At 36.5% G+C, this 21,295-nt stretch overlaps 1 protein-coding gene across 15 annotated transcripts in view; it reads right to left on the reverse strand.

The window, feature by feature from the left end:
* The window catches only part of dock10 (dedicator of cytokinesis 10), a 147,467-nt gene that overhangs the window by 39,188 nt on the left and 86,984 nt on the right, over positions 1-21,295 (reverse strand). For all 15 annotated transcript variants that reach the window (XM_087283462.1, XM_087283459.1, XM_087283458.1 and 12 more), the window contains 17 exons: positions 20,857-20,940; positions 18,882-18,974; positions 16,726-16,844; positions 16,562-16,631; positions 14,087-14,200; positions 13,046-13,117; positions 12,070-12,216; positions 11,328-11,411; positions 8,426-8,522; positions 8,308-8,340; positions 6,720-6,898; positions 6,318-6,434; positions 6,114-6,231; positions 5,392-5,513; positions 2,331-2,445; positions 2,181-2,247; positions 2,047-2,094 (listed from right to left, as the gene is read on the reverse strand). In XM_087283462.1, coding sequence (XP_087139588.1) covers positions 2,047-2,094; positions 2,181-2,247; positions 2,331-2,445; positions 5,392-5,513; positions 6,114-6,231; positions 6,318-6,434; positions 6,720-6,898; positions 8,308-8,340; positions 8,426-8,522; positions 11,328-11,411; positions 12,070-12,216; positions 13,046-13,117; positions 14,087-14,200; positions 16,562-16,631; positions 16,726-16,844; positions 18,882-18,974; positions 20,857-20,940 — 1,679 coding nt within the window. The remainder of the gene's footprint in view (positions 1-2,046; positions 2,095-2,180; positions 2,248-2,330; positions 2,446-5,391; positions 5,514-6,113; positions 6,232-6,317; positions 6,435-6,719; positions 6,899-8,307; positions 8,341-8,425; positions 8,523-11,327; positions 11,412-12,069; positions 12,217-13,045; positions 13,118-14,086; positions 14,201-16,561; positions 16,632-16,725; positions 16,845-18,881; positions 18,975-20,856; positions 20,941-21,295) is intronic.

A 21,295-nucleotide genomic window follows, 5' to 3' on the forward strand; every position in this document is an offset into this window, starting at 1 on the left:
AATAGTGTAAACACTCAAATACAAGCACAGATGTATAACATACACTATACGAATACAATGACCTGTACATGAAGTGGGAATAAAACAGGAATACATTCATAAGAATAACATCAGAATATGCAGACTTGGACTACTTTAGGAGAAGGGTGCGAATTTGACATTGACAATTCGTCACCTTGGAATTATAAGGTTGTATCTGCGTTCTTAATGATTTTGAGATATTGAGCTTCAAAGTTTTGCCATTCCATATAGCAAATGATATGTGTGTAATAGTTCTCTTTTATACATTAACATGATAGAGACCCTTAATGTACTCAGTTCTCTTACATTTGCAAATTGGAGCAAATATACCAGGGTAAATGCAGACAGAACCTTCTCATTCTGAAAAGTCATTTTCCATTTGGAGTTTAAGGTTCTATCTGGCAGATCATTCATTGAAGCATTAATTTTTAAGAAATACAATCAAAACATATACAATTTGGTGCTGTAACAATATGTTGATGCTTGAGAAAGTTAATTTTTTGCATTTATTTCAGGTTTTAGGATGAATATTTTCTTCTTGTTCAAATTAAGCTTACAAGGCTGTCCTAAAAAGTTGTCCGGTGCAGATGTGAATTTTATCTAAGTAATATGTTAATATTTATTACATTTTATGCTTTATATGAATTATTGAATTATATGCCCCATGAATTAAATTAAGCATTTCCCCTTCAAGGCTTAATATTAAATGTGAAGACTTTAAAAGAAAACAGACAATGAGCAAAAGAGTTTAATAAACACAGAAAAATGTTTCACTGACTATAATATAGAATTTTTTTAAATATTAATTTATTTTTCAACAATGTAAAATGTAACATTTCATCTCAATGTAAAAAAAAATGCTTCTAGATCATCACATTTACACACATCTCAATTTTGTGTGGTGTGGCGGCATTATTTAGATGTTATTTCAATATTTATTTGATTTTGTGTGATTTTGTCGCTCTGGTCTTTCCTGCTGTCAATGGAGCAGTCTGGTGAACTGACAAAGAAAGCTGATCCTGATTGGTCCTCGTGCGGGCATTAAAAATGCTGATTGGCTCACAGAAAGAACCTTACAGAGCCAAGCTAGAGTTCAACTTTATAGATAAACTGTTTTTGTTTTTTTAAATAAAAAGTCTTAAAGTGTAAACAACTTATAAAAAAAAAAAAAACATCCCATAATAAGTTGTCATTTAATATGAATATGTCAGACAAAAATGTCAGATAGAACCTTATAATTCTAAGGGGACGATTTGTTTTTGTCTTTTTCAAATATTTCCCAAATGATGTTGAACAGATTTTGGATTTTTTCACAGTATTTCTTATAATATTTTTTCTTCTGGAGAAGTCTTTTGTTTTATTTCGGCTATAGAATTAAAGCAGTTATTAATTATTTGAAAGCCATTTTAAGGTCAATAATATTTTCCTCCTACAGCAATATTTGTTCTGGATTGTCTCCAGAACAAATTACTGTTTTATTACCCTAACCTTAATCTAATTAACCTAGTTAAGTCTTTAAATGTCACTTTAAGCTGAATACTAGTGTCTTGAAGAATATCTAGTCTAATATTATGTGCTGTCATCATGGCTAAGACAAAATAAATCAGTTATAAGAGATGCGTTATTAAAACTGTTATGTTCAGAAATGTGCTGAAAAAAAGCTGCTCAATTTTTTTTTATTATTATTAATATAATTTATGATACAGGGATGCAGATTAAAGCAAACTATTTCTCAACTATTTAAAGGGCAGACCCCTCATACATATTGTTTTGATGTCCTTTATGAGGGATCAAGCGTTAATTAGGGGGATCAGACTCCCCAAACCCTCATGTAATTCACACCCAGCAGAGGAGTCAATAATATTCTGTCATTTTCACTACAGTTTTTATTCTCTCTCAAACAAATATTGAGTACAAAGATTTAAGCAAATTAAACTAAACATTTCCCTTAAACTAAATATTTGTAATAAACCTAATAGAAAAGTTGCACACACATAGATATGACTCAGGAAAGAGAAGTCCTACCTGGCAATGTGCCGCTTTCCAAGGAAACGAAAGTGCTGAAGGCATAATCTGTTGAATTAAGATATTTGATGCATTTTAATTCTCTCTCATACTTCACCATCCATTTATTAGTGTTTATAAAAACATTCTCTTACTCCAGAATATTGAAGAAGTCACTGATCTCCTGGTGAATCGCTCGATGCCAGTATGAAACCATCACCTCTGCAACACACAGAGCCAATCATGCGCAGATGCTACAGTGTATGATGTAAATGCATTACAGGACTCATCATTGTTAAACTCACCCTCTGAGATGGTCTTCATAATGTGCAGGAAACACATGAGCAGACTTCTGGTTTCAGCTTGATCCAGTTTATCAAAGCGGGATCCAAAGCCAATAAGAGACTGAGGCCTGGCAAACTGAATACAGAAAACAAAATTAACAATATATATATATATATATATATATATATATATATATATATATATATATATATATATATATATATATTGATATTTGTTTGATTACTGCTGCATTCTATGTGTTAATTTCCTATTGGTATTTCAAGAGTTCACACTTAGTTGATGATTGTCTATAAAGCTTGTTTGGCATGCTGTCCCGGGAGAGAGCCCTGAGCTCATTAGATCCTGGAGATCAGCTAGGTCAGGGGTTTTCAAAGTGTGAGGCGTGCCTCCCCTGGGGGGCGCCAGAGCATGTCAGGGGAGGCGCGGGAAAAAATATTATATAATAAAAATATAATTATTAAGTTTAATTATTATATGTATTTTTTATTATATTTAAACGTTTTAATTAAACAAATAAAAAAAGTAATACGTCAAATATAAGAAAACCTTTTTTACCCAGAAGGCCATAGCTGTGAATTCGCTTCTGTTTGGCAAGCCCGCCAATACAGGTATATGCCTGCTAATACAATGGATCGGTTTCTGAGACCCCCTGATTCAAAGCCTTCAAGTTCAGGGCTTAAATCCAAAAGACGACGATATGATGATCAGTATTTGAGTTTAGGATTTACGTGGACAGGACCAGCTGATGAACCATGACCTTTATGTGTGGTTTGTCAAGATATTTTGGCTAATGACAGCATGAGACCCGCTAAACTTCGACTGTTTTGACTGGGATGGACAGTTCTTGGATCTGTTCTATTCATATTGAACCATCATCCTAGCTTTAAAAACGTTATATTAAAATACTTGTTACTCTGTAAATAATTGCACTTTCATGCAAATGATGATAAAAGTGAGTTAACAGTCTGACATCTGTCTGTGTCTTTATATATACTGTATATATATATATATATATATATATATATATACACACAGTATATATAATTACACACAAACACACACTATATATAATTATATATATATATATATATATACAGTTGAAGTCAGAATTATTAGCCCCCCTGAATTATTAGCGCTGCTGTTTATTTTTTCCCCAATTTCTGTTTAATGGAGGGCAGATTGTTTCAGCACATTTCTAAGCATAATAGTTTTAAAAACCTATTTCTAATAACTGATTTATTTTATCTTTGTCATGATGACAGTAAATAATATTTTACTTGATATTTTTAAGACACTTCTATACAGCTTAAAGTGACATTTAAAGGCTTAACTAGGTTAATAAGGTGAACTAGGCAGGTTAGGGTAATTAGCCAAGTTATTGTATAACGATGGTTTGTTCTGTAGACTCTCGGAAAAAAAACTAGCTTAAAGGGGCTAATAATTTTGTCCCAAAAATACTTTTTAAAAAATTCAAAACTGCTTTTATTCTAGCCAAAATAAAACACATAAGACTTTTTCTAGAAGAAAAAATATTATCAGACACACTGTGAAAATTTCCTTGCTCTGTCAAACTTCATTTGGGAAATATTTAAAAAAGAAGAAAAAAATAAAAACGGGGCTAATAATTCTGACTTCAACTGTATATATATATATATATATATATATATATATATATATATATATATATATATATATATATATATACCATCTTTTATGAGCGCCTCAGAAACCCTGCAGTGATCAAAGAAGTGTGCAATTCTTACACATTTCTGCTTTACCCATTCCAAATGAAGCAGTGGCAAACTCTTTATTAGGGATAGGATTTAACGTTTAGTGTTAGGGTTTGGGGTTAGAGTTAAGGATTAGAGTTAGCTTAGGGTTTAGGGTTAGAGTTAGGGATTAGGGTTAGGTTAGGGTTAGAGTTAAGGATTAGGGTTAGTTTAGGGTTTGGGTTAGAGTTAGGGATTAGGGTTAGAGTTAAGGATTAGGGTTTAGATTAGGGTTAGGATAGGGTAAGGGTTTAGAGTTAGCATAAGGGTTAGGATTGGGGTTAAGATTTAGTTTAAGGTTTCGGGTAAAGGTTAGGGTTTAGCGATAGGGTAAGTGTTAGGTTTTAGGGTAAGGGTTTGGGTTTAACTTAAGAGTAAGGGTAAAGGTTTAGGGTAAGAGCAAAGGTTTATGCTTAGGGTAAGGGTAAGAGTTTAGGTTTAGGGTTTAAAGTAAGGGTCAGGGTTTAGGGTAAGAGTTTAGGGTTAGGTTAAGAGCAGTGTTGGGCAGTAGCATCGCTACAAGTAGTGACGCTACTAGCTTAACTACATTTCTCAGTATCGTGGCGGTATCGTTGCTACTTTCTAAATCAAATAGCTTTTCAGTAGCGAAGCTCTTTTATTAGTCAAGTAGCGCAGTAGCGTCCACACAAGCTACATTTACTGATCGCGGATCAATAAGTGACGGCACTGACATTTGCGGAGCTATGAGGCGGGTGTGTAGCTGGTGATAGTAAATCCATATGATGGCTAGAATGAGGAATTCTTCTTCTTCCTGTTTTACAGTGTTCGACAACAAACTTTTAAGTGCGCTACTGCTACCTCTGGTTGGGTGATGTCGCCAACAGAAACTTGCTTGATGGAAAGATGACTGAGGGAGAGGAGTTAATTCTGAAGCTCGTGACCATATCTCGAGAAGCACATGTTAAGATGCAAAAACTTATTTATTTATGACCTTAAATAAATAAAAAATAAATTTTTAACTTTTAACTTTCAATTTAATAAAAACTGCAAAAAAAGCGTGGATGTAGCTAAGCTACTTTTGCTATGTAGCTTTTAGCTTAGCTTGCTACATTTCCCAGGGGAAAATGTAGCAACATATCACACATATCATCACTACATTTTTCAAGTAGCTTGCCCAACACTGGTTAAGAGTTAGGGTTAAGGGTTAGAGTTTAGGGTAAAAACTTAGGATAAGGGTAAGGGTTTAGGGTTAGAGTTTAGGGTAAGGTTTAGGATTTAGGGTTAGTAAGGGGTTAGGATTAATCTAAGATATGTGTATTCATACACTTGCCTTTTCACAGGCATCCATCTTCTCACTGTTGCGGTCACTATTGCTGGGGTTCGACTCGATGCTGATCAGAGAACCCCTGGAGTCGGCATGATTAGCGGTCGATACAGCCAATGATGAAAAGGCTGGGAAAGCAAAAAATGTTCTATGTTAGAAAATATAAAATTTAAATATAATATTACCTTTTCAATCATCCTAGCATGCTTTTGTTTTGTGCATTTAATCATCATCTTAAAAAAATAAACCTTTTATAAATTTTTGAAAATATTGACTTCTCCTTCAGTTTTTAAATAACAGCCTCTTGCTTATATATGCACCATATGATGGCAGAACTTTCTATTTTTTGCTAAAGAAATAGTTCACCCAAAAATAAAGTGTATTTTCTCTCCCTCAAGCAGTTTCATATCTTTATGCAATTCCTTTTTTCTGTTGAACACAGTTGAAGATATTTTGAAAAATGCTGGACACATGTGACCATTGCCTTCCATACTAGGAAAAACAAATGCTATGGAAGTCAGTTGTGTCAGGTTTTTCCTAAACCCAACTTCTACATTACTAGCTATTAATAAACAGCTAATTAGTAGTTTATTAAGCTAGTGTTAGTTTAATACCGTGAATTGTGACCTAAAGTGTTTGGGTGAACTGTCCCTTTAAGTATACTAATAAGGCGGAAGTCAATGAAACACATCCACACAAGGAGACAGTCGATCTACCATCATAAATACCTGTAATGGAGTTGAGCACTTCCTTGGAGAAGGACGCGTCCATTGAGTTTCCGTGGCGTAAAACATGGGTCACCTGACCTGCCAAACCCACTCCAACACTGAGATCATCTCTGGATCCCTGTGAAGGAAATATGTGGAAGTAACACTATCATGCTGCGTCCGAAAGCTCATACCTGGCTACAGTATAGTTTAAAGTGTGTGTACCTGGTCACTCGCCGTCAGGCAGATTGGAAACAGATCTCTGAGGAAAAACCGAGGCATGTTGTCCAGGATCAGGCCATAAAGCGGCAGGTAAAGAGAAGCTATCCGAGCCTGTTTCTCCTGCACAAACACAATACAGTAAACAATAGGTTACTATTATTATTATGCAGCCTTTTCACAAGTTAGTGATAACATGTTTAACGCTCATCAGCATCTTAATTCCTTAAAAGTTTTTAACATCTTGATTTTTTAATAAAGCTATACCTTGTGTTGTATCATCTTACAAAATTTTAAAGATGTATTTTTTATCAAATTACAATAAACAACCTTGTGCAAGGTGTTCTTTTAATGCAGAGTGACAGTAAATTCAGAGTTGTGAGTTGGTAGCAGTGAGCGAAAGGTAACCTTTGTGGCGTATCGAGCGTCCAGCGAGTGTTTGGCCATCAGGTTCTTCAGGCAGGCCAGAGCGATGTGTCTCAGATCTTGCTCATCCTGCAAAGCGAGTCCCAGCTCTCGCAACAACAATCCAGACAGAAAATGCTTCCTGCAGAAATCCTCTGTCAAACTGTACTCTGGGAAGTCCACTGGAGGACGAGAGAGAAGGAGAAACCACATAACGTTTGTGCTTGATGTACAATTCTTGCTATTAGTAAAGACTTATAGCTCAATATACTACTAATTACAGTAGCTGCCATTGAACTCAGAAATACAGTTGAAGTCACAATGATTCGCCCTCCTGGGAATTTCTTTTCAAATATTTCCCAAGTGATGTTGAACAGATTCAGGAATTTTTCACAGTATTTCCTATATTATTTTTTCTTCTGAAGAAAATCATGTGTGTTTTATTTTGGCTGGAATATAATCAGTTTACATTTTTTTAAAACCCATTTTAAGTTAATACTGTTGCAACCCAGGCTCATTCTGAAAACGTAGCCCTGCGGACAGAGGATAGCCAGAGATATGTATGGCTGCATTTCATTTCAAGCGAATGCTACGCGGTGGTATGATGACGTTCCTTTTGGCGCTTACTGGCTGACCGCTTACTTCCGTGTGGAGGGTTTTCCTGCCACAACCAAGTTTGTCCAGTTAGCTCCTCGTGTACGCCGGCGGACTTGAGATGCAAAGAGGAGTTGACCATGAGGACCACGACCGGGTTCGAGTCTAGAGAAAGAACGGTTCCAGAAATCAAGACAAAAAACAGAATCCAAAACATAAAATGAACGAGTGAACAACAGGGTGAGAATGTGGCAAAAATCCGAAAACATGGTAAAAATCAGACGAGGGCTTTTCTTTTTCTGGGCGGCTTTTGTAAATCGTCGGTTGGGTTTAGAGATGTGGGTGGGCAGGGCAATCGGTAAAATTGGTTGAGTTTAGGGAAGGAGGAGGGTGGGTCAATTGATTGGTCGCCCAGTCAATCAATCAGTCAGTCAGTCGGTCGACAGCAGCCTCCGATGGGTTTACGCGAGAACAGTGCAGACGCGAACGGCACTCGCGAGAGACATTTGAGATGCGAAAAAGCGCACACAGCGGCCTTCTCATGGATTCGCGAAAACAACAACTGCAAAAATACGTACCTCCCTGGACATATTTTGCGGTCTCCAGAAACCTCCATGGGGCTACATGTTCAGAATGAGCCTAGGTTGATATTATTAGCCCCTTAAGCAATATTAGTGTTGGATTGTCTCCAGAACAAACCACTGTTATACAATGACTTGCCTAATTACCCTAGTTAGGTCACTTTAAGCTGAACATTAGTGTCTTGAAGATTATCTAGTCTAATATTATGTGCTGTCATCATGGCAAGGATAAAAGAAATCAGTTATTAGAGATGAGTTATTAAAACTATTATGATTAGAAATGTGCTGAAGAAATCTGCTCTCTGTTAAACGGAAATGCAGGGGGCTAATAATTCCAGAAGGTTAATCATTTTGACTTCAGCTGTATATAATATATAATTAAATATCAAGTTTAATGCAATTAACTCATTACTTACCCTTAGTACTTTGGGCTTCTGTTGATGCATTGTCTGACAGAGAGAGAAATGAGACAGTGTATTGGTCTACTATATGCTAATCAGCATTAATATGCATGAGAAACAAACATGTGCTGACCTGTGATTCGTGCAGACGGGATGGGAAGACTCAAAGGGACAAAGTGCTCATAGTTACACACTTCCCTTATGAACTCAAACTTGAGCTCACACAGCGCCTGGAAACAAATAACATTTGCACATTGAGTTTTCTCCATAGCATTAAAACAGAACATTCCCAAATGTGGTGGCACGGTGGCTCAGTGGTTAGCACTGTTGCATCACAGCAAGAAGGTTGCTGGTTCGAGCCTCGGCCGGGTCAGTTGGCGTTACTGTGTGGAGTTTGCATGTTCTCGCCGTGTTGGCGTGGGTTTCCTCCGGGTGCTCCGGTTTACATCACAGTCCAAACACATGCGCTATAGGGGAATTGATGAACTAAATTGGCTGTAAAGTGTATGAGTGTGTATGGGTGTTTCCCAGTACTGACAAGGGCATCCGCTGCATAAAATATATGCTGGAATAGTTGGTGGTTCATTCCGCTGTGGCAGAAAAAAAAATCTACTTATAAAATTAAGAGAAAACCTGAAAAGTTTTTCAAAATAGGGAGTCCCTTTGTAGGATTTCTTCTGTCCATATAACGTGCATCAATTGGGGTCGCATGACTAAAATAATGTCGAGAGCCTCTGATTTCGCAGTCCACAATGCAACACGAAAGCAACGTTTTCAAATGTGTCCACTTTGGACAGCATTTTACACACAAGATACATTTTCATTTCCTAAAAATGCTGTCTCAGTGTGGACTGAAGTCCAAAATGGAGAGAAAAGTATGCATTTTTTAAAAGGAAAACAAATTAATGTGGACATGACCTTAAAATCACTTAAAAAATAACACATCGTGACATTAAAATCACTTAAAACTAAGAGCAATATCAACAAAAAACAAAACAAAATAAGACTTCTGTTTTGCAAGCCTTGTATTGAGGCAAGCGGTCACTATTTGTGGTGTTTAGATTCTCTATTGTTCATCCTTGTCCTCTGGTCATGATAATTGGTCGGTTCACCAACTAGCTACATCAAAAAAGTAATTAATTACTAATTACATCCATATTTAAATTACATTTTTCATTACAATGTTTGAAAACTCAATAATTCATTAAGTTATTTAATTATTTGGCTAAACAATAAAAATTTCAAGCATAAATGCACTACATATAAATCTCAACGCTGCATAGACAACAGAAATTAAACTCTTAATTCTTTAAATCTTTGCCAAACAGGACATTTTTCGCTTTATTATAATAACATCACCTGAAAATAAAAAGTAATCCCTTACTTTACTTTTTCTTCTAAAAAGTGATCTACTTACAGTACCTATTTACTTAACTTCAATTTACCTTACGTCACAATCACCAGCAATCCAGGCTTGTAGATCACCGGGAATCATTCACAGGACTACACATCTGTCCAGGCACGGGCACACGTGCAGTGCACATGCCCTCTTTAGTCTTGGTGCGCTTCCAAAATGATCTGAAGTGCCCCTGCCGACAACATAACCCCCCACCAACCACCCACCCCCCGCTCTTTTGTTCATGACAAATCACACCAACAACCCCCCCCCCCCCCCCACACTCTTCAGTTTGCGACAACACCAAACCCCCCAACCACCCCCCCCACAATAGTTTTATCCTGCCTGCACATGCCACTAGGACAGTCTCTGCACGGGGCTGAATTTGTCATTATATGGACTACAAAGCCTGTCATGCACCACACACTCACACCTGTTCCGGTTTTCCACTGATTATTCATGATGAAAGCAGCGCAGACACACACTGATTGTTGATTTTTTGTTTAACTGTACTATGAGCATTACCATGCATGGGCTTTCACATCTGTAGTTCGCTTCATCTAGTCCAGACCAAGCGCAATAAATGACACATTGTTGCATCTTCTGCCGTCTTGGGTCGTTTTCACACCACACTGCTGGCTTTGGACCGAACCAGTTGAAACGAACCAAAATGCAGTCATCTGACAAAATCCACATCTCTCATTGGCCAGATGTTGTTGAACATATTTCCTAAACTGCTTATTGATTGGTCAGAATTCACGTGCGGGAAAATGCCAGTGAACTCCCGCAGGTAAACAAAACCTTTTACTCTGGAGGGACGACTGCGCTGGCTGATTGTATCTCTGCTTTAGACAAACTCTACATTACGAGAATGAAGCGCGGCCGCGGCTGGAAAACAGTGTTTAATGCATCGCTCGTCACTTCAGGAGGAGACGTGAATTAATTTAGCTAAACTGCGACATGCTCATCTTGCGGAAATATTACCAACGATCCATCAGGTAATGTTTTCCCCTCTCTCTCTCTCTCTCTTGGTTAAGCTCTGTCAACTAATATTTTCCTCCTTATCCCATAATGCACAGCGCATCGGTGTACGGCAGCTGAATTAGTCCAAAACGCGCAGTACTTTTTGCGGTTGGACCTGTTTTAGTACGGATCATATTCTCACCACAAACGAACCGCTCCAGGGTTCGTTTGAAAGCGTACCGAGACCACCTCTTCAAGCAGGTCTCGGTACGCTTGTTTGGTCCACTTTTGGTGCGCACTCGAGTACGATTGCTGCATTCTCACCTGCCCAAACGAACCGCACCAAAAGGGAAAACGAACTCTAGTGCGATTCAATCCAACTAAATAAGGCAGGTGTGAAAGCACCCTTACACCCTTGAATTGTTTTATTGTTTATTCCCGTCCGCTGCCTTTGATCATCCACTTCTTTACTGACCATGACTCTTGATTTCCTGTTTACATCTGTTTGCTCCTCTGTTGACCATTGCTTGCCTGACCATTCTTGTTAATATACCTGTATTTGGATCCGCAACCCCGTTGTCCACATGACACGTCGTAACTAATTACAGCCACCACTGGCCACATTCAAACAGAGTCTAGTCATACTAATGGATACAGAAAGATCATGTATTGTCACCTTATTGTCAGTGGCTGTGATCATGTTCAGGTAGTTGCTGATCAGTTTAAAGGTGAAACCTCTGTCCATCAAGGTGAAGCACCGCTGGGGATGGGAAATAGAGTTATTGCCAGAGATAAAAACTAACTTATTAAAATGATAGTGCACCCAAAAATGAACATTTGCTGTGACTTTTTGAGACTTGTATTTTCTTTAGAGGAGCAATTGAGGTGAAACTGTTGGTGATTGATGTAATGGCAGTGATTGGTGACAGGTTCTTTAGATGAACAATAAACAAATGAGTCCAAATCAATAGCTGTGGCTCTTGACGACACAGTGAGGCCTTTGTGAAGCAAAACGATCTCTCCATGTAATAAATTAAACCTTATTTACAGTATTATTAGCTTTGATCCACAGCCTGGTCAAACAGTTCACAGCACATGTGCAAATGTAGTCTGATTCGTTTTGAAGATGAATGCATGAGAGCTGGTGATCGATATTATATATGTATAATGTTAATTTTTTACGCAAACCAATTGTGTCGCTTCACAAGACCTCAGTGTGTCATCATTTACTGCCTTTATATGAATCATCAACGGATTCAACTCAAATTATTTAATCTTCTACTGCAGTAAAAAGTAATCCTGGATGACCTGCGAGTAAGTTAATTTTCATGTTTGGGTGAACTATCCCTTTAGCTGTAATGAAAAGACAGCTCTCAGATAATAATACAATACTCTTCATAATCAGTGTTGTTGCTGACCTTCACAAAAAACGCAATGGCCATATTTGCACTCCGCGTCTCCTCCGCCAGCTCTTTGTTCTTCCAGTAAATGTGATCCGACATGGTCATGATCAACGTCTCCAAACGGTTTTGGAAAGTGCCAGGAAATCGTTGCGGTCGCGGCAGCTAAACACAACATGGGTTTACAGTATTATTACAAGCCTTATTACAAGATCTTTTAAGTAGTTAATAATACTTGACATTCTTACACTCAATTTTTTATATTATAATTTTTTAAAAATATTATTATATATTGACTTTTGCATTTACAATTTAAAGCAGCACATTACCCTTCCCCTACCACAACCGCAGCCTTGAAATAAAAAATATAAAAGGGTATATATATCCATACAAACACATATGTACATATATATATACATACATAAAAAATAATAAAGAAGAAAAAATAAGAAAATAAAAAGCAAACTTCTAATAATAATAATAATAATAAGAACAATAATAATAATAATAAAATACATATCATTCCAGACTTTCAAAGTTAATAAATAAATAAACAAACAAACAAATTAATAAAAAATTTAATAATTAATTAATAAAAAATATGTTTATTTATTTATTTATTAACTCTGAAAATCTGGAATGATATGTATTTTATTATTATTATTGTTATTATTATTAGTTTGCTTTTCATTTTCCTATATATATATATATATATATATATATATATATATATATATATATATATATATATATATATATATATATATATGTGTTCAAACTACTTATACAAAATGAGCTGAAACAACACAATAATTCTTATGATTTTTTTGGGGGACAACTTAACTAATTTAAGTGGACTGAACATTAAACAGTTAAGTTAACTGATTTGTGTTGAGACAACTTGAATGAATTGTGTGAAACCCTGCCTATTTTACAGTGTAAACAAGTTGAACAGACTCACAGTTTAGTCATTTAGCAAAGCGACTAGATTTACCTTGAGCTTGTTTGAGTCCAGCAGATGCTGAGCCATTGACTTCACTATGATCTCGAGAAAGAACCACGAGAACTGCAAAAATAAAACAGATATTAAACTAAACACTTAAAGAGATAGTTCACCCGAAGATGAACTATTTACTCACTATTGACTCGCCCTCAAGCGGTTTCAGAATGTGAACACACACACACACAAAAAAATGAGGCCATGATTTAAGCTGGCTAAGTCACACTTTTGGTCTTTGCGGTCAAAAATGACCGCCGGAAAAAAAAATTAACATTCAAAAAAGATTATAAATTCACCATGATGCTTATTGTGCACAGAAGCGAAGGGGTAATACTCACTCGCACACTGCATCACACAAAATGTTAAGGCTTTTGTGTAGTCTCTTTATAGCAATATGTACAGTTGTTTCGACTGTAATCATAATCCATAACTTAACACTTCAAATTACCTTGTCAAACAGTAAATATCTAAACCTTGTCAAAAGAAGTATTTTAGCTTGTCTAGATGTATATTCAAATCCACAATTCCTTAATGTTTAAACAACTAGGAAATTCACAAGCAGTGTTGTAGAGATAGTAATACTGGAACCTAGTGGTTACACCATGTCATTGCATGTTTTTCTTTTTTTACCAACTAGGTGGTGCTAATCTGCCCTTTGTTTCTACTCTGGAAATACTGCAATAATTAAATATTAATTATAGCAATAATTTTATTATACTGCAATAATTTTTTTTATTAATTTGTAATTTTATTAGAAACCGTAATAAAATAAATTATAAAAATGTTAGTTTTCACTGAGGAAAATGAATATTAATTACTGCATAAATATTAATTATTAACACAAAACACTCTAAAAATGCAGAATAATATCTAAAAAATATTATTAAACAAAAATAAATTGATTGATTTAGCTAAAAAAAAAAAACAGTGAACTTTATAGGCGTCCGTCCCTTTATGACCAGCAAAAACCACAAGTGTGATTTCCAATTAAGGGACATCAGAGGGTCCCATGAGAAATGGTTGTTGCTTTCTCACCTTCAGGACGTTGCGTATGACCGACTGTTCATTGCTCTTCAGGTCAGAGGTCATTCCCTTGGCCAGCTCTTCATGAATGGTTCTGAAGCCACACGCTTCAGTCTTAAAGACAAACTACACAACAGACAAGCACATTTAACATATTAGAACGCATTTAAGGGGGAGCTGTGGACTAATGGTTAGGGAGACAGATTTGTAGGACAGTTTGCAAGTTTTAACCAACTTTTATTATGTGTGTGTGTGTGCTGGTTTGAGTGGTTTGTGAGGCCATACATTTGTTTAAAAATACATGGATATGACCTACAGTAGGTAATACAATGTTGGGGTGGTTTACGAGGACATGCATTGTGTCCTTGTAATTCAAAAATTTTAAAAATCATACTTTTTTGTTTGTTTTTACTTAGGAGCTTAGGTTTAGGCGATAGATAGGTTAAGGCCATATAATAAGTGGTTTTTACTTGGGTTAGGGTGAGTCCTTATAAAGCACCAAAACCAATGTGTGTGTGGAGGGGATAAATGCAGAGCACAAGTTCTGAGTTCATTATTTGGCTATCTACATATCATTATTTGAACACGTTTAGTATTTCAACACGCACACAGATCCTTTCATTACATTACTTTGAAAAGTATTAAACTCAGTGTTGGGGTGGTTTATGAGGGCATGCATTGTGTCCTTGAAATTCAATGTTAAAAATCATACTTTTGGTTTGTTTTGACTTTGGATCTTGGGTTTAGGCAATGGATAGGTTAAGGCCATATAATAAGTGGTTTTTACTTGAGTTAGGGTGAGTCCTTATAAAGCATTAAAACCAATGTGTGTGTGTGGATGGGTCGAATGCAGAGCACATATTCTAAGTTTATAATTTAGATATCTTCGTATTATTATTTGAACATGTTTAGTATTTCAATATGCACACAGATGCTTTCATTACATTACTTTGAAAAGTAATCAACTCAGTGTTGGGGTGGTTTATGAGGACATGCATTGTGTCCTTGTGATTCAAAAATGTTAAAAGTCATACTTCGTTCATTGCTTGTTTTGACTTAAGAGCTTCCGTTTAGGGAATGGGTAGGAAAAGACCATATAATAAGTGTTTTTTTACTTAAGTGAGGGTTAGGGTGAGTCCTTATAAAGCACCGAAATCTATGTGTGTGTGTGTGGATGGGTCAAATGCAAAGCACAAATTCTGAGTTCATTATTTGGAAATCTTTATATTATTATATATGTTTATGTTTAGTGTCTCACATACAAACATGCACACAGATTTTCTTATTACATTACTGAAAAATTATATGAAAAGTAATAAACTTATCAGCGTTGGGGTGGTTTATGAGGACATGCATTGAGTCCTTGTAATTCAACAATGTTAAAAATCATACTTTTGGTTTGTTTTGACTTGGGTTTAGGCAATGGATAGGTTAAGGCCATATAATGAGTGGTTTTTACTTGGGTTAGGGTAAGTCCTTATAAAGCACCAAAACCAATGTGTGTGTGTGTGTGTGTGTGGATGGGTCAAATGCAGAGCACAAGTTCTGAGTTCATTATTTGGCTCTCTTCATATTATTATTTGAACATGTTTAGCATTTCAACACGCACACAGATCCTTCCATTACATTACTTTGAAAAGTTTAAACTCATCAGCAAATCATCAATAAAGAAAATAGTCAAATGTTATTCTTATATTATTCCAAATATTATTTTAATATTCTCAAAATGTCCGGACACAAGTAAACAGCAGTTTATTTCCCTCTTGCTTTTTGATTATCACGTCTTCAAATAGTGAATGTTGAATTTTCAAAAATGTGTATATTGTTACAGGTCATTTCATTTGCCAGTATTGAAGGTGACTTATTATGCCCCTTTTTACAAGCTGTAAAAAAAGTCTCTGATGTCCCTAGAGTGTGTATTTTACACACTCTGTAGTTCTTAATAACTCTCTAAAACTGAGCCTTTCAGGCTTTGATCCTAATTGTGGCGTTTTGAGGACTGCCGCTTTAAATGCAAATGAGATTGTGCTCTTTTCAAAAGAGGGAGGAGCTACAAATGCCTGTGTGTCAGCATAGTGGCAGAGTATGCTATTAAGGGAGACTAATGGGTGAGGCTTTCACCCTCTGATGGCATGCACAAAGGGAGAATGTCAATCAAAGTGTTTCTGCAGACTGTTTTTATGAAGAGCAATTATAAACAATACAAATAACACATTTTTACCATTAGATGCTGCTTATACTCACACACTGTTGTGTTTAAACCCCTTATAAATAAGATTTTTGCATAATAGGTGTCCTTTAAGAGACATTTAAAAACGATAAATGTACACTGCAACCAACACCACGTCAACAACAGCTATATACTGCTGTCTTGTACGTGTATGTTTTTTTGGTCATTGTAAATTGGATATGGAAATTCTGCACAAATCAGATCGCGATCATACTATTGGCTGTGAGCTTGAGTGAATAATGCTTTATGACATGTACCTTAATGTAGGAGTGCAAATAGTGGTCCAGGTTCTCCTCGTGGCACTTGGCTAAGATGTGTATCAGGACCCTGATAGGTGAGAGGATGTGGTACAGTGATAATTAAATCTAAAATCAGCATACTGTAGATAGATTGTTTTTAGTAAAGTAAATGGGTTTTGTACCTGGTGGTGCTGGTGGTGACTTCATCAGAGTCGTTTTGCGTAAGCACTTTAAAGAGCTGGTTGAAGATAACAGGAAGGAAGCGAATTATGGCATGAATCTTCTCCATGCTCAGGAGCCCCTGAGAAAACAATAACAAAAGGGAACATTTTAGTTTAAATAACAATTCACAGAACTTACTACTGGCGTATTACCCACCTATTGAAATGATATCGTCTTTTTATTAGCACTGATAAAGTATGATCTTATTTTACATCCCTAGTCCTAGCCAATTCATAAACCTAAACCCAACTAATACCCTACTATTAAAAAGCAACGAATCAGTAGTTTATTGAGCTAAAAGCTTTAGTTAATCATTTGTTAACAGTATGATTAGTACATTAAAATATTTTTTTTTTTGAGAATTTTTACAGACATTATTTAAACATATAGCATGTCTTTTTGTTACTCTAAACATGTAGATATCACTTTTCCTGCTCTGCACTGTTGGCCCGGTCGAGTCTGTTTTCTCCTACTGGGTAGTTTTCATTTGATTAAAGGCACAGTATTGTAATTTTCACTACTAGAGGGCGCGTATTCAAAACAAACAAAGTCATAGTTTGATGATGTGTGACTGAGAGTGGAATTGTTATGATCACCATCACCTTGCAGACAGCTGGAGAACTACACACACATTCTACATTAACGAACTTCAACTCCCAGCATGCACTTCGCACACACCAGTTCCTGATTCCCTGGATTTTATATTAACCTCTCTCCCACACACTCTTGGCTGAGTCTTGTTTTGTAACACTACAAAGCATTTACTTGTTTTGTGTTTCTATGCCATGATTCCTGATGCTCACTTTGTGTATTTTTTATGCTGTTAGCTAGCAGGACCGATCTCTTCGCCTGTGAACAGACTACTCTTTTGGACCACCCTTAAACTGTATGCTTGCTTCCTTTTGGACTGTTTAGTTATGTTACAATGTTAGTTATGTTATGTTCAATAAAGACGCTGCATTTGGATTTGGACAACTTGCCAAGCATTCTGGTGTAATAGGAATTATGGGAGTTGTAGTCTTCAAAGTTATAAATATAAATAATATAAGTTATATATATATATATATATATATATATATATATATATATATATATATATATATATATATATATATATGTATATGTTATATATGTTTTGACCGCAATTTTTACAAATAATGCCTCCATAACTAAATATTAGTTCAGTACTTTGTTTTTAATTTAAAATAGGAAACTATTAATATGAACAAAAATACAGAATCTCTTCAAATCAAATCAAATCTCTTAATATTTTGAATTTAATCAAACGTGTAATATTTCCATCATATTTGAAATTTAAAAGCTGTTTAAAAATATCTGCACTAGTTCACTTTTTTTAAGGTGCTGCTATATTGTAACAGTAAGCACATACAGAAAGTCAGCAAAATATATAACCTTGTTCTAGTAGATTTTTTGACTATTTTAATGAAAAAAGTTATACATATTGTGACGATAATTATACATATTTTGTACATATACGTTTAATTTTCTATTTATTAATAAAAGCACATTTATTGGCTGTGAGTTCTCATTTCTTCCCTTTAAGAAACCCTGACATTATTTGTATAATGGGCTCTATGCACAACTACTGTTTTTCAGCCAACGATAAACTTCTAGTGAAAGGTTATGTTGACTATTTTCAGTTTCATAAGTTTCTTTTACAGCATCAATTTTGTAATGTAATTAAAATACATGCAGTTAAATAGACTTAAGCATTCATTTAGTTGTTCAAGTGTAAAACCAGATGAAAGACTGTGTAAACATTAGTACCATCAGTAGCATCAGGCTAGCACAGAAACTCCATTGAAAATACTTTAGTAAAATATTCATATTTTAAAGGCATGGCAGGGGAAAATGTATTTTAATGCAGGGTTTCTTGTTCCGTGTGGGACCCACTTTATATTGTAAATCAATCAGGTAGTGCACATCACTCATTTTTAAAGAAATCAGACTTTAAACGTGGAGATTTTGTAATGGTGCAGCAGTTCACCAGAAGTGCTTGGGCTGGCTGACCCATGAAAAGTGTGTGTGCATATACACCATTAACGCACCTACAAAAAGACAATCCAGACCTCACTGATTTGGTCAGTACACTTACTTTAAGGCAGTTGAGGAAGTTTGAGGTAGGAGGTTGAGAGATTTCCGCCTCTCGTTTTTGGCACTGCTGGAAGAAGCGGTTTAGATGGGGATCCTGCAAAAATGATGATAGGATTTATGAGATCATTGGATATACGAGCAATATACACTGGAATAAATGATTTTCTTGTCTCGTTTCTAGTCCAAATATATAAAAGTTCTTAAATCAAAAACCATTTTTTTTACAAGTAAAATATTTTGTCTTGGTTTCAGAAATGAGTCAAAATGAAGTGCCTTTTTTCTTAAAACAAGCAAAAAAAATCTGCCAGTGGGCTAAGCAAAATAATCTTGTTTTCGATTTGAAATCTAATTATTTTGCTCACCCCACTGGCAGATTATTTTGCTCTCTTCTAATGCTGCATTCACACCAGACGTGGCACGTGCGTCAAGCGTGAGTGATTTACATGTTAAGTCAATGCAAACGCGCAAATAGACTTCCTGCGGTGTGATACGCGCGAATGGCGCGGCGTGAATGACGCAAATTGTGCGAATGGCACGGGGCGAATTGAGCATTTTGCGCGAATGGCGCGGGGCGAATTGAGCGTTTTGCGCGTTTAATGTGCTTAACCAACGTTTCGCGCGAATCTCTCGATTTTGAAAATCTGAACTTCAGCGTACATTCGCGCCGCGTTAACCAATCAGAAGCTTGCTATTGTGGGGGCGTGATTGTGACGTAGAATCTGTTGTCGGTGTTCCGAGGGAAATCCTTCAGCCTTCACCGACAACAGTTCATCAAACTGGGCTTGGCTCAGTCAGAAGCACCGCTGAAACCCTCCATCATCCAGGTTCAGTTTCTGGAGGAGTTTATGAGCTCACAGAGCTGGATGCACCTCTGTAAGGATGTAGTGGACTCAGATACGACCCTAAACGTATCTACGCTGTTTTTCAGCCTTCATTAAGCACATAAACACTGTTATTTTCTTCATAAAATCCATGTTAGCCATTTAGCTATGAAGCTAGAGTCACCGGGCCGACAGAAGACCTGCCCATCACGCGAATCCGCGTCTGTTCTGAAGTGAATTTGACACGTGAATGAAGCGGGGTTTGACGCGCGTATAAAGCGAGTAAACTCAAATGTTCATGCGGCTATTTATGCGCGAATAGTGCGATTTATCCGCGCGTTCCGCGTCTGGTGTGAACACAACATAACTCTTTGACTTACTTCCAACCCAGGCTCATTGATACGTCCCCTATATAAGCTTCTGGAGAGCACTAAATACGTCCCAGGAGATCCGTTTGTTTGCAGTTTTCGCTTTCACAAATTCACCAGAGGCCGCTGTGTACTCTTTTTCAGATCTCAAATTTCTCTCGCGAGTGCCATCTGACTGACTGAACAACTGACCCACCCTCCTCCTTCCCTAAACCCAACCGACAGTGTTTTCAAAAGCAATCGAGAAGAAAAGCCCTCGTTCGAGTTTTACTACATATTCAGATTTTACCACATTCTCACAAGGATTGAAAATATTTTATTTTTTGCTTTTGTGTTAAACGCCTTCTGGAACAGTGCTTCGCTGGACTCAAACCCTGTCATCGCAGTTAACTCCACTCTGCGTCTCAAGTCCGCCAATATACGTGGCGAGTCACTGGACAAACTGGTAACAGCAGGGAAAGCCGTCCACATAGAAGTAAGCAGTCAGCGGCTAGCGCGAAAATTAATGCAGTCATACCGCCCTGTAGTGTTCGTTTTAAAGATGAAATGCAGCCATACATACCTCTGGCTACATAATTCGCGATCTCCAGAAATGTATACAGGGCTACGTTTTCAGAATGAGCCTGGGTTGCTTAGTTCTGAGAACAAGCCAATATATTTTACTTGTCTGGAAAAGATTTAAGAGTTTATTTGGACTAGAAATGAGACGTGAATTCTGAGTGAGAAGAGCATTTATTTGCAGCGTAACAATATAATATTTATCTGAAATTGTGTCTTTTCTCCAAACCTGAGTATAAACTGTAGAAAGCACCAAAGTGGACAATTTGAAGATCTGCTTCCCTCCATCGACCCACTTCACATCAGAGCCATTCTGCAAACAACCAAGAAAAAAAAACCCTAAATAAATCTGTTACTACAACATGTTACATGCAAATAATTATCTGACTTAACCCTTGTGTACTCTTCAAATGGACTCCCCTTTCTTTTTGCTGGTGGCTGTTTTTGCTCCATTGACTTCCATTATAATCACCTTTAAATTTCTAAATCTGGCAGTCTATAATCCATAATAAAAACTCCTGATCACTAGTCTCACAACATACTTTCACATCTGACACTGGAATCCCCTGTCAGAACAGTCTAGTGGCTGGAAATGAGCTTTTTATAGTGTCTGCTATAATGTTAATGCTGTTTTTGTGTGTTTGGATGATTATGGCCACTGTGCAAAT

The sequence above is a fragment of the Danio rerio genome, chromosome 15 (genome assembly GCF_052040795.2).
Source record: "Danio rerio strain M-AB ecotype USA chromosome 15, GRCz13ab, whole genome shotgun sequence".
Taxonomy (NCBI): Eukaryota; Metazoa; Chordata; class Actinopteri; order Cypriniformes; family Danionidae; genus Danio; species Danio rerio.